This window comes from Leuciscus leuciscus (assembly GCF_965113295.1).
Source record: "Leuciscus leuciscus genome assembly, chromosome: 7".
Classification (NCBI taxonomy): domain Eukaryota; kingdom Metazoa; phylum Chordata; class Actinopteri; order Cypriniformes; family Leuciscidae; genus Leuciscus; species Leuciscus leuciscus.
This window is the reverse complement of record NC_138731.1, coordinates 27,755,326-27,773,207: the sequence shown is the minus strand read 5'-3', so window position 1 is coordinate 27,773,207 and position 17,882 is coordinate 27,755,326. Positions and strand designations below refer to the sequence as shown.

At 35.1% G+C, this 17,882-nt stretch overlaps 1 protein-coding gene across 5 annotated transcripts in view; it reads right to left on the bottom strand.

The window, feature by feature from the left end:
- gtdc1 (glycosyltransferase-like domain containing 1) overlaps positions 1-15,726 on the bottom strand; it is a 37,865-nt gene extending 22,139 nt beyond the window's left edge. For 2 of the 5 annotated variants that reach the window (XM_082176405.1, XM_082176409.1), the window contains exons 1-3: positions 9,358-15,698; positions 4,542-4,709; positions 3,295-3,468 (exon numbers count right to left, since the gene is read on the bottom strand). In XM_082176405.1, coding sequence (XP_082032531.1) covers positions 3,295-3,468; positions 4,542-4,709; positions 9,358-9,536 — 521 coding nt within the window. In that variant the 5' untranslated portion in view covers positions 9,537-15,698. The other 3 variants (XM_082176408.1, XM_082176406.1, XM_082176407.1) reach the window with 3 other exon arrangements.
- Positions 15,727-17,882: the final 2,156 nt, after the last annotated feature.

Here is a 17,882-nt window from a genome sequence, read left to right as displayed (position 1 = left end):
GCAGATTCAATCATTTTGAACACACCTCACACCACAGGAAAATCTGATAAAAAAAATCTGTAGAACCATCAAGACATTCAGGACTTTACCTTAGGATTGTCGGATGGTGAGAATTGGGACCAAAATCGGCCACTCTTGTAGTCTGCCTTTAGTCTAACATTTGTCGTCGAGTCATAGCCAATACTGTTTTAAATAGTCTGTGTGTTGCACTTCATCTTTTTATAGCATTTTGACCAAATTACATTAAAAAACGGAGCGCCCACAGAGCTACAGCTACAATAAACTTCATAACCTGTAAGCTCTTGAAAACTTGTGATGCACTGCCTCAGAAGCGGCCATTCTAATAACGGAAAAACACAACATTCGCTGGTCAAAAACTTTTGGTAAAATGTTAATAATATAATGACATTTAAGTATATGATCATATATAATGACGCAATATCAACTTTGACAACTCAGTGTTTGATTATTTAAAAAATACAGTGTTTTTTTCCAATTCCTGAAAAGTAGCAGCTTTGGTCATACAAGGTTTCCTACCGTCTTGAGTGAACGTAAATAGTTGAGAAAGACAACGCATGTGAATTGGTATTTAGGATCCATGCATTATGTCTTAAAGTGACAGCAGCCTAATATGCTGCTGCTGTCTGTGTTTTTGGTGTTAATGGCTAGGTTTTTTAAGGTTAATGATGTTAACGGCTCTTGACTGAATAACTTTCGAAACTATACAGTGAAGATTATATGTGGTGTTATTTTACATTTGATTACTTTATTAAATGTCTCTACCTGAAAAGTACTATTAGACCTATCTGAAAAACTTAAAGAGCACTGTTTCATTTATTTGTATCTTTGCTCTAATTGTTCTTATTTCAATTTTTTTGTTTGGCAGTAGTCCTTCTTTTCCTGAACATAGCACATACCAAACCGTACTGAAACTGATCCTAAAACCGTGATACAAACCGAACTGTGGGTAATTTGAACACCCCGGCTCTATTATATATTGCCTGATTCATCGAAAGAATAATGCAAATCAGATAAGAACAAAAAAGTGCTCACCAAGCATTGTGCTAAACACAATTTCTGATATTTTATTTATTTCAAATAAAATTGAGGTAATAGCATATTATTATTTATTTAATTTTGTGAATAAGGTGCAATCTATGATAAGCATAATTAACACAGAAAGGAGGAGTGTTTGTGCTGAAAAAAAATTATACACATTTTTATAGTCAATATATATTTAGCATCTGGTCAAATTGGATTGTGAATCGTTAGTAAATAAGATAAAGGAAAGACAAGAAATATCATGTACAAAAGTGACTATGCTCTTCGCTAAATTCACTCAAACTGTTTCCATCAATACAGTATTTTTTCATTCAGTTTGCATGTCTAAAACACAAAAGTACTTTCCGTAACAAAAAGGGAGAGCTATGTTATCAATATAGGTGCATTTAAAAAAAAATACAGCAAAGCATACACAGCTGTTTTAGTGATGACAAACACTGAAACGTGACCTCAGTGGTCTGGCTCTTCTAAATCACGAAAAACAAACTTGAAAACACAAAGCGGCTGGATATTTCTTATAAGTTTGCATTAAAAATCTTGATTTTGTCAACAAAGAACTGACTAATGCAAAAAAAAAAAAAAAAAAAAAAAACTTGCATCAGAGAGATAATGGAAAACATGCCTCGCTCAGACCTGAAGATAAACATTTTAGATATACAGATTGAAAGAAGAGAAGGCAGAAAAGTAATGGACTTCAAACATATAAAACAGAAAGAAATAATAAAAATATATGACATGACACTTTTATGCTGAGCTAACACATATAGAACACATGAGATTCAGATTTAAATTAATAGATTACGCTTTTATAATATTGGGTGTTTGTGAGTGTACATACAGTATATAATATTTTATTTATAATTTAAATATCTAATTATATTTTATATAGTAATATATTCTAGTAATATATTTATTTTATAACTGAGATATATATAATTTTTCTAAATATTTTTTTATATTTATATTTTTATATTTATATTTATACATTTTCATATATTTTTATTTAATTGAAAAAAGTATAATTCTTTAGAATTATATAAAGTGTTATGTTTTTATTATGAAACCTACTGACAAAATTATGCAACCAATCCGCAACTTTTCACACATTTCTAATTTAATAGCGACATGCACATCAGAATGACAAAGACTGCTATACAGCTAAGGGAGAATGTGAAATGGTATGCACTACATGCTTATAGCCTCTTTAATCTTTAAACCAGCACACATAAGCCAGCCCAAGAATGCCTTGAATCAAAATGAATTTACAATATTGTTCCACTCGTTTCGGGTCCTGCTTGCTGTTCATTAGGAATCTAACAAGAAGCAGGAGTTGCTTGTAGCCGACTTATTCTTGACATTGTTTTGGAACGGGGCGATGAAAAAAACAAACACCCATGCTTGCTGATCGAAGGCGACAGTTCGGGAAGCAAATTCTGAAGCCAATCTAGACTGCGCAAGTCAAAACGAAGTACGCAGAACAGTGAGATTTTAAAGCTGTAGGGGGAAAAAAGAGCAGTGTGCTCAGAGACCCTAAATAAAAGTATAAATCAATTCAGGGACCAGCGAGTGAAACCACAAGGACATCACGCATTTTAAATATTTGCTTTTTCCTAGCTATTTCCTCTAATCAAGCAATCTCAAAATTCAAGATTATTTTAAATACCAAAAAACAAATGCATTTTAAGTCATGATAACCAACTAAAAAGCAATATATAATTAATGGACACAGCATGAATAGTCAGTTCACTACAGTTGCTTGCGTCCACATGAGCCGAAAGGTTTCTGAAAATGTTTTTGGAAAAATGGTGAATTTTAATAACCTGCCATTCAATGCAGATGAAATGCCCCGAGTGAAAATCCTCACTAATTATTATACTGCGGTCGCTCAGCCACACAAAAATCAAACACAAATTTCTACACCATCTACAGTCAAACAGACTATAACACAAAGAAATCACTTTCTGTCCCAGTGGGCATGTTGTGTATGTCCATGCATGTGCGCCCAAGCACAAGCACGTATCTGTAGCCGGAGCGTGTCAAGTGATCCACACAGGATATTAAAGCTGTCTATTCTAATCACTTTCTTACACAACTTTGCCCACTCGCCATTAACCACGCTTGCATACGCGATCAGCTTTTGGGGGCGGATTAAGAGTGAACTTGCTAGCACATTTTTTAATCAGTGGAGGAGTGATCCCTAGAAGGCTGTGGTGAGGGATATAAAGAACAGACCTTGTGACATCAGGAAAGCGAATCGGGAAGTGGAGGACACGGCACTTGGGCCGGATGAGCCGGTCCAGATCTTTAGGCCGATGGTCGGGCATGGTCTTCATGAAGGTGGAGATGGAGGAGAGGAAGGACTCCATGTTGAACGAAGAGTTGAACGCCACCACATCCGCAACCAGGCTGGGAAAACATTTTCATTTCAGATGATGGAGGAAGATAAACACTGACAAAGCAAGCCACAAAATGTCACAATATTTCTCTGGTCCTTAATTAATTCTCGAAAATGAGTGTTATTGAAAACAACATACGTTTTGAAAAGCGAACTTCACTCTTATATGGAAAGCCGTGCTTAGCAGACATCTATAGTAACTAGTCACTTAAAATATCTAATACATGTTGATTAGAATCCACAGACACAAACAAACCATGTTTTTAAATGGCACACCCCAATTGCCAGAATCAATCACTGCATTGCACTCAATTAGAGAGTGAATTAGAGGAGCCGAGCTCTTTTTTGTGTCACTGTTCTGCCACGTTAATAAAGTTGAGCAAGCAAAGGGCCTTTGAATTATTGACATGATACTCTGACAGACAACAATCACAATGTATTCCAATTAGAGCTCTTAAAACCCTTTCTTTCAAGCATCAAGATTGATTATGACATTAGGCTTTAAAACATTGAGTTCTTAAGAATTAGAGCGCCATTATACGATCCCATAATTAACCAACCACATCATGCCAAGTAACGCGCATGATAAACTATTCTGTCTCAGACACACTGTCTCTCTTGTGAATAAAAATCCAATCTGGTACAGAAATGGTACTTGTTATTAACAGACTACTGACATACTAACATACGTAATGGTGACCAGATTTCTAGTTCAACCATTGATATATAAGTGAAATGTCTAATGTTATTAGCTATGAATAAAAAAAAGGCATATACACTGCCATACTACTCTAAATTATATTTAGTCATCAAAGCTATGAACCGTAAAAACTATTTAGAGCAACTCACAGCACTTTCATTCTCCTTAAACTAATGTATTTTAGTTCTGCACAAATTTGCATATTCTTTTTTTTCTACAGTGGAAAATAATGATGAAATTGAAATTACATACTGTGTGCCATGGTTATTTATTCTAAATCCAGCATGTATAATATCCAGCACATTAGATATGTATGGTAACCATAATAAGGTATGTTTTTCTTCCACAGGTACTTTTGTAAAGTTCAGTAGACTCTGCTATTACCATGAGAGGATCTGGTTGTAACCATATTGGAAGTCTCTTTCTTGTCTCTTTCGGACTGGATAGACCAGCTGGTTCTCATGGAAGTAGAGAACCTTCTTAAGATGAGCGAGATCAGGCCGCAGGGCTACAAGCTCAGCAAGATTGAGGATGGAGCTTGTGAACAAAACCCTGCGAGACAGAGAAAGAAAAAAAAAAACAGATAAAAGAAGGAACCATTAATTTGCTGTCTGCCATGGCACACTTGAATATCAATGCTCCATCATAGGTCTAAGCACTGATCCTCATTCTAACAAAAATTGTTCTGACCACAAAGGCCTGTTGTAATGTGGGGGAAAAAGTCCGCTAATATCCCATTTTTCAAAGCATTGCAATTGGAAAAATTATTAAATAATCATGTTGAGAATTGTAATAAAACAAAAAGATATATATTTTTTTAATTCTAAACAGTCAGTAGCCTATGCATTGATCATATGTGATTATGGCACACTGGGAGAAAAAAATTCCAGTCAAAACTGTTCTTATGAATGTGTTCTTAAAACTGTTCACTTTTCAGAGTGTGAGCTCCTGTTGTTAGTACTTTAACCCATATTTGAGTATGGGTGTGTAAGATTAATGTTTTTGATACTTTTTTATGTGTTATTCTGACCAAGGCTGCATTTATTTGATCAAAAACTGAATAATATAAAAGAATAATATGATAAAAACAAAATAATATATCTGTAATATTGTGAAATATTATTACAATTTAAAATAACTGTTTACAATTCAATATATTTTAAAATGCAATTTATTCATGTTAATGTGATGCTGATTTTTAGCAGCCATTTCTCCAATCTTAAGTGTCACAGATTTGACACAAACATTTCTTATTATCAATGTTGAAAACAGTTGTGTTGCTTAATATTTTTGTGGAATCCGTCACACATTTTTTCCCCAAGTTTCTTTGATGACTAGAAAGTTCAAAAACCTTTTGTAACATTATAAATGTCTTTACTGTCATGTTTGATCAATTTAAAGTGTCCTTGCTGAATAAAAGTAAAAAAAAAAATATATATATATATATATTTCTGAAACTTTTTAGCAGTAGTGTTAATATAACTAACATTGAAAAAGTTGACTTTTTGAAATGCAAAAATGTATAAAAAGCCTGTGACAGAGGTCTCAATTGACTAAAGAGTAAAAAATGAAATCCTAGATCTGCAAAAAAAAAAGCATCATTTGAAACACAAGAGGACACAGAAATCTCTGCACACTCTGCTGAAAGAAACAGTATTGAGGTTAATGAACACTGCTTTAAGATGTTATATACACAAGTAGGAGACCATTGAAAATTTTACCCTTGTATGTGCTAAGAGCCATGGGACAAGGGCTTTGAAGTTCAGTTCTGGTCTCCCTAAATGAACCCAGCCCCCTCTTCTAAGCCCCCACCGCCTGTCAGTCTAACCCTCCAGCCCGCTCGCCAGTCTCTTTGATGTGGGGAGCCCGCGGCCTCGCGACCGTGACTCTGTCGCTGTCAGAAGAGTCCCTTTTATGCTAATCTACGACCAGCTCCCCCTAACCAATTCCTAATCTTAACTATACGAAAAACCAATCACACTGCTTTAAGATCAGCGTGAAAGGGGGACCTTCTACCACCCTGTGCCCTCGTAACTGTGCGGCAGGATTACGTCTCCATTCCTCAACTCCGAGCGCCGAACGGCACCTCCCAAATCCTTGCTTGCACACAACTCTGAAATCAAACCAGATGATGGAAGTTACTATTTTTAGTCTTGCTTTCCTCTCGAAATTGTCAAGTGGAGTGCGTCCAATAATAATGAAACAGGAAGGCTTTCTCTGGTTCCCTTTGAACTGGAGGTGAGGACAGACACTCGAGTTTAATACAACTTTTTAGGTCAGTCCAGTTGATGTGGTTGAGGCAAGTAGGCAGACGGTAAACGGTATTGGTCCTATAAACCTTAATGAGCGATGGGCCCACCAAAAGCCAAAAGCTAAATCTGACTCATCTGTTTCAGTGGAAAGAACTTTAAATCTCAAATTAATGTACTCAATAGATATAAACTTCATCCAAGGTGTGTAAACAATCCTACACAGGAGCCATTGTTGGCTTTCATTAAACTGTGACGTTACTGTAACTGTCGCCCACTGACTTTTTCCAGCACAAACTATTAACCGTAACTAAACCAGACATTTTGGCTTTGTGAGAACCTGTAAGATAAGAGACACAGTGGGTGGGCAAGCTGCTCTGTGCTGAGTCAGGTTTGTAACATTATTAAAGGTGCCGGTTGCTCTTGGCGCACTGTAGTTTTGGTAACATTTTTACGATAAGGTTTCATATGCTGAAGTTAGTTAACTGGTTAAAATGAACTAACAATGAAAAATAGTAATTTCAACATTTTCTAATACATTATTCAAATCAAAAGTTGTACCTGTTAATATTGTTTAATGGACCTGAGCTGACATGAACCAACAATAAACAATTGTATTTTTCTTAACTAATGTTGACACAGATTACTGTACCAAAATACTGTAACAAATGTATTGCTCATTCCTAGTTAATGTTAGTTAATGCATTAACTAATATTAACTAATGGGACCTTGTTGTATAGTGTTACTGTATCTTTAGTACCTCTTCGTTATTTTGTTTTGCAAGCATGAGAAGAGATGAACCATTTTGAAAATCACTATTCACTATGAAATGGACCACATTTAAATATTTTCACAATAGTCGCCATGAGGGCAAGTTGCAAATGGCCTGAGAGTTGATACAAGTTTTGAAAGTGCATCCAGTTGACACGTGAAGGGTAATGACTGTGCATATTTGATACCTGACTTTAGGAATGAAACATATGTTTTTCCTTTTGCTTAACTTCGAGTGCAGCGAGATTGCAGCTGAAGGAATGCTCAGGGCTTCCCCCACCCACCTGCGGTTTCTCTGTCCCTTAAAAGGAAGCAAGAAAGTCCCCATCGGATCCTATTCTCTAAATGTGTTTGTGTCCTTGTTTATGCAGTTTTAGAAACTCTATTTGAACCAACACTTCACAGAGTTCCATTAAGTAATATAAGTGTATAATCTCCCTATGTAGTGCACTTTAGGTCCAGGCCCACATTTGAAAATATCATCGTAAATTGAAAATAGCCTGATTCCGGTAACACTTTACAATGAGTTTTGATTAGTTAGCATTAGTTAATGAATTAGGTATCATAATCTAACAATGAACAATACTTTTAGAGTATTCATTATTCTAGATTTATGTTCATTTCTACACATTTGTATAAATGAACATTAGAATTTAAAAACACCAAATAATACATTTAGATGAACAAATGCCAATTAAATAAATAATAATAAAAAAAATGTAATGTCAGGTCATGATATCTGATGTATATAATATTAAAGTCACCATGAAACCAAAATCAACAATTCTTTCGATTTTATAAAAATCGAAATAAAATAAAAATGATTTATCTGTGCACATTTTTATTTTTTTTATTCATGTGCCCTTGTAATCTTTAATCAAAATAACTTTCCCTCCTTCATGCAACGATATCTCTTCTCTTCTCTGATGACGTGTTTACTGGCATCATGAGGGCGGGACAACCTGTCACTCACATGACATCACAGCATTAGCAAACCACAACCATCTAAGACCCAATTAATTCCCCATGGACAAATCAAGTCCCGTCCTAAATTTTTTCTTGTTCGAAAAGCTATTTCACTCGGATATATGTCACAATAGGGAAGAAAGACTTTTGCCACTTCTCATGCCGACTTTAACAAACTGAACCTTATTTTAAAGTGTTACTCAGGTTCTTCTGTTGAAAATAAAACAGGCAGCTATAATTACACTCCTCACATTTAGCTCAGCGTTGGTGTTTATCTTGTATCAGCTACAATCTGATCGTATAGTGACTGATCAAACTGTGTACCCACATGTACCAGCAACACCTTTAACTTTGATCAAATTTGTTTTTGACTTTTAAGAACATCCTAGTATTACGTGTAAAAATGTCAAACCACATTACAATGGTGTTATTACACAAAGCTACTGTGATGTGTTAGTAGACATTTAAAAAAGATGACAATAGCTAGATGTCTGTGATTTCAGAATTTTTCAGAAAAGCTCAAAAAAACATGATGAATTTACACTAGCAGTGCAGAGAAAATTAGCATTAGTTAGTAAATATCTTAGGTTAAAATATATAAGCATTGTATACACATAATGCAAAACACTAAATAAATAAAACAGTATGAAATCTGATCCATATTTTATGGAGAGATTGTGAAGGAAATGCAGAAATGTGTTCGATTCAGACAGGATTTAAAAAAAAAAAAAAAAGTATTTGGTATATGTGTGCATCTAAAAGATTTGCTCATGCAAGTTTAGCTGTATAGCTACAATATCCTCAGCCATGCTTTGCAGTAAATAGGAAACCACAGCTATGTGGCTTTAAAGTATGGGACTTGGGGGATGACAAATGTTTGAAGTATGAGTACAGCAGAACTGAGTACGTCAGTAAGTGCATTGTACAACCATTATACTTAACCTGACAACATTTAAGGTCATGCAAATGTCTGAAATGGTGTTCTTTGATTTGGTAAATAATAAATGTTCATGAGAACAAAATAAGCAAATGAAGATTTATTTGCAGATGACACTTGCCTTGACATTCTATATCTAATGCATTGAAATAATTAATAATATAGAATGTCTAAAACTGTCCAAATATTTTTGTGCCAGTATATTTACATATTTATCTCTTTAAAAAAAGACTATAAAATTACTGGAACACAACCAGACTGATGACCTCTGCTGACCTGTACGTGGAACTTGCTGGAACTGCTTGCATGAAGTACAGAGCAGAAGTTCTGGCCCTCCAGTGCCATTTCTTCGCAGGTAGAGTGAAGCTTACACAGTCTTCAACACTTTGCTTGAGAAGATCGACCAGCTGTTTGTGGGAACCGCCATAGAACGCCTCCAGCAAGAGCGCACTCATGGATACAGGCCCAACCAAACCTGATGTTTACTGTGAATGCAAGCTATTACTGTAGAGTTCAAAAGAACAGGGAAAAAAAAATCAATCAGCAAAGAATACTAAAAACATCACATTTCAATGACTCACATAAAAAAGAAGGCCATAAACAACAATCATAGCGAAAATGATATTTTAATAACCTATGATTAAAAACCACGTATTGGAGAGGGTGTTAATAATAATTGCGCTGGCAAAATTTGCCCACGTACAGTACTTTCCGAGTCACCTAGAATTTCATCATATATGTGTCACGGTTAAGTCATAACTGGAGTGTATAATGAGTTGTGCAGCAAAAAAAATAAAAAATACTTCAGCTGAAAATTTGGAAATGTACATCGCAATTTGATTATGTTGTTTTGACAACTTAAAGCAAGAAATTTACTTAAAGTGACATTACTAATTTAACTCACTTCTTCAGTAAGACGACAATAGATAGATGAATAGATAGATCTACTGCTGAATGCACTAAGGCCATAACCAAAAGCTCTTCCTCAAGTAGCAACAAAAAGTTGGATTCATTTGAATAAATTGGTTCAATTGGACATATAAAAAAATTAAATAAATAAGATTCTGTGATCCACATTCCTTCCTACACACCATTTTAGGTTTTCTTTTCAATGGCATAGTATTTAGTGAAATGCTGCTGTCACTAGTTTCCGATAAAGGGGTATTTTTTTTTTCTTTTTATGTGAGTGAGTCATTCATTCAGATCCCCCTTATTGTTAATGTGGCAGATAAATACAGCTTATTTGTGGAAACAAAAGACACAGCTAATGTAGTTAGCAACTTGTAATAGCTAACTCATTTTTAAATATCTTTATGTAGTTAGCTTGTTTTGCTAATTGTAGCTTGAGAAGCTACTGTTTCAAAATAACTTCCTGAGCAATGAACAGTTTAAACAGGCAAGCTGTCGCTCTCAGACAACACTCAAGTTTAACTTCAAAAATGACATTAACTTGTTTGTACAAATTTAAGTGGTATCTTGTGGTGCTTCGACCATACTTTCTTTACCAGTCTAAACAGTAAACACCCATGTGATAAACACTGCTGAGCTAAGCACTTCATAGCAAGCAGAACTGTGAAAACCAATCAAAACTTTGCAACAGGGAACTGGAAATGTAACAACTTAAGTAGGTTTAAACATCTAACCTGAAATGCTGGGGTTTTCCAATCGCTCGGATACACAGAGTGGGATTTTCTCACACAGTGATTTACCTCTACCCTTTTACCTCAGAGCCTCCATTTTACACAGGTAAGGCGTGAAAAGCATTCAACCTCAAGATGGAGAGGAAAGTGAGGGGTTAATGTTGTCGCATTCAGCCCCCCACACAGTTCATGTGAAAGGGAAACCCCACAGTGCCTGGTCTCACAACCAAAAGCAGCACCATCATGACTGTCGATGGATGCTGAGTCATTGCTGCATTCAAAAGGCTCGCCTGTGTAAACGTAAACTCCAGCAAATCAATGGGACGCCATAACAACACCAGAGAGGGGATTAAATTTCTACTGATTTAGTCAAAATACCTTTGAAGGCGGCATAACATATTGCATGTACATGCCTAAGACTATTATAAATAACTAGCTAATAACCTTTTGCCAAGTCATGACCATATGAAAACAAGAACAGAATAAATTGGCATATAAAATTGAACTATTTATACTGCATATTACTCATTTAAATACATTTATAAGAAGCTTGATGAAATTAATCTACACTAACATCGAAAGTGGCACGTTCACCCATATGTCCACCTACAGAATTAACCATAGAAATTCCTTCATTCTTTCTTGTAGAAAAACATACCCACCCCTCCTCCCGAGGAGACAGGCCATTATCTACACTGCATTATTCCAGATGAAATACAGGATTTCCTTTGGCTCTCAAAATACTGGGGAAGAGGCAGCGTTAGAGAGATTCTGCCTCAGAGTACAGAAAAAAAAAAACTGGGATGCAGCTGATACATCCGCAGGGGCAGTGCACGAAGACGTCATATTAAGCGCCAGTACCAATCCTGACGATTAAACCCATCAGTAAAAGTGACTCTACCAATGGCACCAATAAGTGCCAGTACAGGGGGGCGGATAGCATGGCACTGCCCAGTGACAAGCACCCAGAAACATGGCGCATTGGAGCGTGTGAGCCAACTCTCAACACCTCATTTTAACAGCCTCTAGCCATCCGTGGATGTCTTGAGTGTGTATGCGTGTGTGAATGTGTGTGTGTGTTTGCGTCATCACCCACGATGGACTCTGACAGGGCAGGAGGAGGCCTTAAAGTGATGTGGTCTTTCTGGAGGGCTAATTCAGCCAGAATGAAACATCCGATTATGTACTCCCACACAGCAGACCAAAGCCACGGCTGATCACTTGAAATTAGACTTGAGCGATACGAGGAACAACATGAGGACGAGCCTTGACCGTGCTGCATCAGGATTGTATCCAAAGTAAAACACCAAATAAAATAAACTGGGCTATTAAAATTATGTACGCATATGGGTCAATGATATAATGCTCATCTTTTCCAAAACATCTGATTGTATGCATAACGTCAAAAATGGGTGATTAAACTGTCCTGACATCATAAGGAAAAAAGCCTCAAGAATTAAATTATTCAACAAAAAAATTATTGGGTAGTACTTTGCATAATATTTTAATTATTTATATATTTATTAATGATCATAATAAATATTTATGTTCTTATGATAATGCTGATTATTGATGAAGTATTATTATTATTATTAAAAACTATTTTAACAAAACTGCTTTACTGCATATTATTAATAATCGAAACACTTTTGTTGGAAAATCAAAGCCATGTGGTGTTAACAACTTAGGTCATGAGTTTACCAACATGTCAACATGCTTGAAAAAGTACATGAAAAATCATTTTCCTAAAACATAACATTAATAATAATTCTTTATTTGCTTTATTGCAAACACTCTTATTTGTTAATGACCCATGCACCACTGAGGTGCTCATTTTGAAAGTCAAAAAAGTCAAGTCACCACAGATTGGTAGTGTTATGTAATGAAGTGCACAATAAGAGCTGCAGTAGACACATATCAAAGTGCCTTGTTTTCACAAGTTGGTCGCTTAATTTAAAAAAAGTAAAACCTACACACAGAGGAAAAAAATCTTAGTGCCATCACATATTGTCTGGGTCACGAATGAGTGGGCAAACAGTGAAGCTCTTTCAAAGTTCACTGTGCGCATAAATTCAGACAATGGGCCGTCTCCATAGCTTGCATTCAGATGACTTCATATTTGAGCAATATTTTAACCTTGTAAATACTTTGGCTATGACTCTACATCGCCTAAGATGTGAAAACTTTTACATTACATGTCCTAACGTTTGTTAAAAAACACATCGAATAAAAGAAAGAGCTAATTAACTTTTTTTTTTTTTACTATCCAACTATCTAACTACCATTTCCAATGTCAATGGATAAAAGAAATACATTTTCATCAGCTCAAGCAGCGTGAAATAACTGTCAAAAAAGCTTTTCTGCAATGATATTGTTTAACAAACTGGTCTAATGAATGTTGCCAACACAACCTCTTCAACCTCCAGTCCAGACAGTCTCTGCTGAACTGAGTGGCATCCCAATCAACTAAAACACTATTAAGCCTTGTAAAATGATAGTCATTTGTTCCTGAAACCTTTTAATTCAAAGTGCTCAGAATGACATTGGCACTTTCAGAAGGTTCACCACACGCACCGAGGGCACAAAGTACTATTCATAAATGCCTTTGATCTCACGTTAGAAAAGCGAGAGGAAGTTCACATTTTCCACGAATTAAATTTTTAGACCATCCAAGTGTCTGTTCTGTCTTTTAATAGAGTGAGCCGTGTCCTCATTCACCTCGTCAGAGGCTTTGTGTTAACGGTAATCATTAAAGGAAAAGAAGCTGCTCTGTAATTACATGCTAGCACTTACATGCTAATCACTGCACACCCGGCTGACAGAGATGAAGCGGCGAAACGGCAGGCACGGTAATCATGTGCCATGAATTGAAGAGTTTAACCTGATTCTTTATCATTTATGGGTGACAATTAGCGGACAGACTACAGCATTCTGAATTAGACTAGGCTTTTAATAATACAAAAGCTAAACACATTTGATTCCTGTACAGGTCGTCTGAAAGAAAATTTCCTTCAGAGGGCTCATTTCAAATGTCTAGTAGAAGAAAATTGTGTCTATTACTGTTAAAGATGTGATAAGATAACAGAAAATGGCCTCTATCACAGACATGGAAGGCATGAAGTTGATCAAATAAAGTTCAAAGAGCCTTGTTTAAACTATCAAGACGTAACCAAAATTAAATAAAAAAGAAATAATATAAAAGTCAAGAAAATGAAGAACATTTTGTGGCAAAGTAACCTCAAACAGGCAAAACTGTAACTGGATGTGTGGATGACGTTATTTCAAAAGGGTATTAGCTACATGAACTGCAGTTGAAAAATATCCCAATGCTGAATTTCTCTTTTTGTCATTACTTAGAATTAAAATTTAGGCCAGTAAAATCTAATTCCTCATCGATACAATTTACTGGAATGGATTAAATGTAGCAACAGATTTTACCAAAAGTCCCTCAATTCTAATTAGCTTTCCATGTCTATGTATTTCCATTTGTGGGTAAAAAAAAAAAAAGAAAAAAAAAAGAAGTTTCCTGTTTAAGGTGTAATGCAGCACACAGGTTCTCCTTCATTTATGGGTCATAACACGCAAATTAAGTAAAACAGACCAACACAAATACGTAAATAGATTTAAATAATAATAATAATAATAATAATAATGAGTATTATAAAGGCAAAAATGTCTGCCTTCTGTTGTCTTCCAAAATTATGGAGCAGGGCAGGTAAATTCTGGGTTATTTGTAATATTCTGCAATGTTAAAAAGTCATTTTACATCCCTTTTCTCTTTTCAATATGATGACAATAGGGATTAAACAATGCACATTAAGCTAGATGGGTGACAAAAACATCAAGACCAACTTTGAGACATTTCGAGGCTACATTCTTCATTTCCTCTCACTGACTCATTTCAAGCAAAACAGCTGGTCCAGCTGAAACCATGCAAATGATGATCTAAAGAAACTACTCTGCATTCATATTGCAGCATTTAGAGTAAAGGATGATCATATTCAGTACCATATTGATAATCTAAATAAATAAAATCACTACAGGAATATCTGAATATATCAGATTTTTTTAACCCTCATTTATCTGCATGTATTGCATTTGTCCACTATTATTATTGCATCTCTGTGACCACTGATTAATAATACAATATGATATTCTTAAGTGATATTTCATAAAATCTTTGTCTCTTATTTCAACCTGAAAACTGACCCATTTTAAAACATCTTGATTTTATTCAGCAAATCTACATTAAGGATTTGGAAGCTAAAGCCACATATTAATTTCAGTCAACCTGAAACCTGAAACAATAAAATGTCAACCCAAATGGCATCTATATAATATGGCATTAAATGCTGGCAACGCCTTTCTTCAAAAACTACCTTCACGTTTCTAAATAATGTCTGCAATGTCTTTTAACCAACTTTTAATCATTTTAGTGTATGATGTCCTTGTTATGTTAACATAGGTGTGCGTAACGTTAGTTCATCAAATTAACTATGAACATGTTTCACTAACGTGTGGTGTGACAAGCAAAGAGTTTCTATTTCTTTCGTTATTTTGAATTCTGTATCTATAGTTTAATCATTTCAAACCAAGCAATATTCTTTGTATGAAATGCTTGGAAACGGTGCTTAAAAAAAAACTTACTTTGATATGTTGTTATCTAATGCAGACATCAAACATAGTCTTCAAATATTTTGAGCCACAGTATGAGGAAGTTGTAAGGAACGTTGTATTTATACAAACGACAGCGTTTTTTTAATTATTATTGCATTAATTCACATCACAGCAATGAGAACAAATTAACTTTAACATTTGTTTAGAAGACAGACACTTTAGAAACATATCGCTATAACTACACAACCGTATACTCGTTTCTGTCTTTAGTCAAGCAAGCTAATGAGAAGCACTCGTTGGTTTTAAACCAGTAACGGAGGCTGAAATCGGCAAAGCAAAACATTCGCGTGTTTAATTCAGTCTTACCTCTTCCTGATAGGAAACACCGCGCGTGTTTACGTCATGACGTCACTGTGCGTGATTACGTTCTTCCAACGCTGTACCATGAAGTCGCTATGGTTTGCAGGCGTCATAATGTGCTAGTATGAACTATGCACATGTGGGACGTGCCATATATAATAAATAATATAATTTATAATATAACACATTTTGTTTTAGAGCGACAACGTTAGTATTTTGTCAAAATGCATTTGTTTTTAGGCTGGAAATCCCATGTCATATCAGTTTAAACCAGGTTTTGGAACATGCTGGTTTGTTTTCCAAGGACTCGGTCTACTAACTAACCCTAACCAGCTTGATCAAGGTCTACAATGTTGATCTCTGTCCCACCAGCTGGTAGTCCAGCTGATCCATCATCTAGATCAGCTTGGGCCATAATGACCATAAATGACCAGCTTGGTCTTGCTAGAATTCATATAAAACCTCATTTGTTGGTGGATTTTTTTATGAGAGCAGTTATATGTGGAAACTCATACAACTGAAAACATTTGCGGGAATGGCAGAACTGCATTTAATAAATATTTATATCTTCTGATGTTTAAAGGACAGTCAGTTATGAAGCTTATTTGTCCCACATTTTATCTGAACCCCCTCTTCTTAATATGTTGTCAGTATACTTAGCCTATATTTTGCACTCAATGTGCATTGTTAATTGCAAAACTGCTCTCACACATACTTATCTGTCCATCATTCAAATAACGTAAAAAGTTTAGCCTTTTATTGATTGATTCATTGATGTTTTACAGTTACCACAGTTTTACAGTAGCCTAGTAAATATGTAATTTTTGGTGAAAACTACAATTATAATGGTAAATGTTGGTAACCAAAAGGGACATGTTTATTGTTCATATTTAATTGTGGAGGTGTGTATACTTTAATTGTATTTCATTTTTGATTGTTTTAGATTTAGATTTTTAAACTTTTATTTACCCCAACATATAACCATTTTTTATTTAAAACAAATCTGGTTTTGCCAGGTTTGAATTAATAATTTCTATATATTTTTGTTCTGTAATTGCATATATAGCCTGTCTCAATAGTTATTGTCAGTAGTCAGCTTTAATGAGTGACTGATATTTTAATAACTGACATAAATGTCCTGGGCCTTTTATTTATTTGTATGTGTGTTTAATAAGTGGGTTGTGTACAAAGTGTGGTCAACAGCACGTACAACAGTCCCTTTAGATAATCACCTGAATGTAAGACCACATGAATAGAACAACTACAGGTACAGTCTCAGACCAGATCAATTACACTTGTAATACACTTCTATTTTAATTAGCATGTTATTTAGCATATTATTTCATATAAAGTATCCCAAATATTATCATTCAGTGTCAGAACATATACACATTTAAGTGGTTTTCCCACTCATGCATGATGCATTTATTTATTTATAAGCTACCCCATCAAAATTTGGACAGCAGAGAAAATGTGTTTTGCAAAAAAAATGCAGCTTATGTATAAGTACTATGCGGTTCAAGGGCCATTTATACAGTAACCTTAGCTTCTAAAATGAAATGGACTGTACATCCCTGCAGGGAGAAAAGTGTCTTGAATAGTTCCTTGAAAATTAAACTTGAGATGAGTATGTGAGTTGAGAAAATTAGCAAGGTCATGGTTAATGGAACTCCATAGAGTTCAACATTGAGACTTCACAGCCAGTTTGGCAGCCTGCAGCTGATGTTAATTTAGCGCAACCCAACATCATTCAACTTCAAAGAGACTAATAGAAGGCTATCATACTGTGAGGGACTTTGATAAGGTGGATTATATTGCTATGTGTAATCCACATCAAAAGGTAAAGGTTCCAGTAATTAATTAAATGATAGCACAGAAAATGATACTGGGGAATATTAAAGTCTGATGTTTGATAGCTATTTTTCTCCAATTTATGGAGGTGATTTATAATATGGATGACACTCCTTATTACTTGCACAATAAGGCATTCACGCACGCATGCACACACGCACGCACACGCACACACGCACACACACACATTATATCAAAGATACTAAATTGCTAACTATTTAAACATTTTTTTCTTGGCTATATGGGAATGGTTATTTTGTATTTAAAGTAATAAATTAAATGTGTCGATATCTGTCAACTTGTGAGGAAATTTAAGTGAGTTGTTAAGTGAGA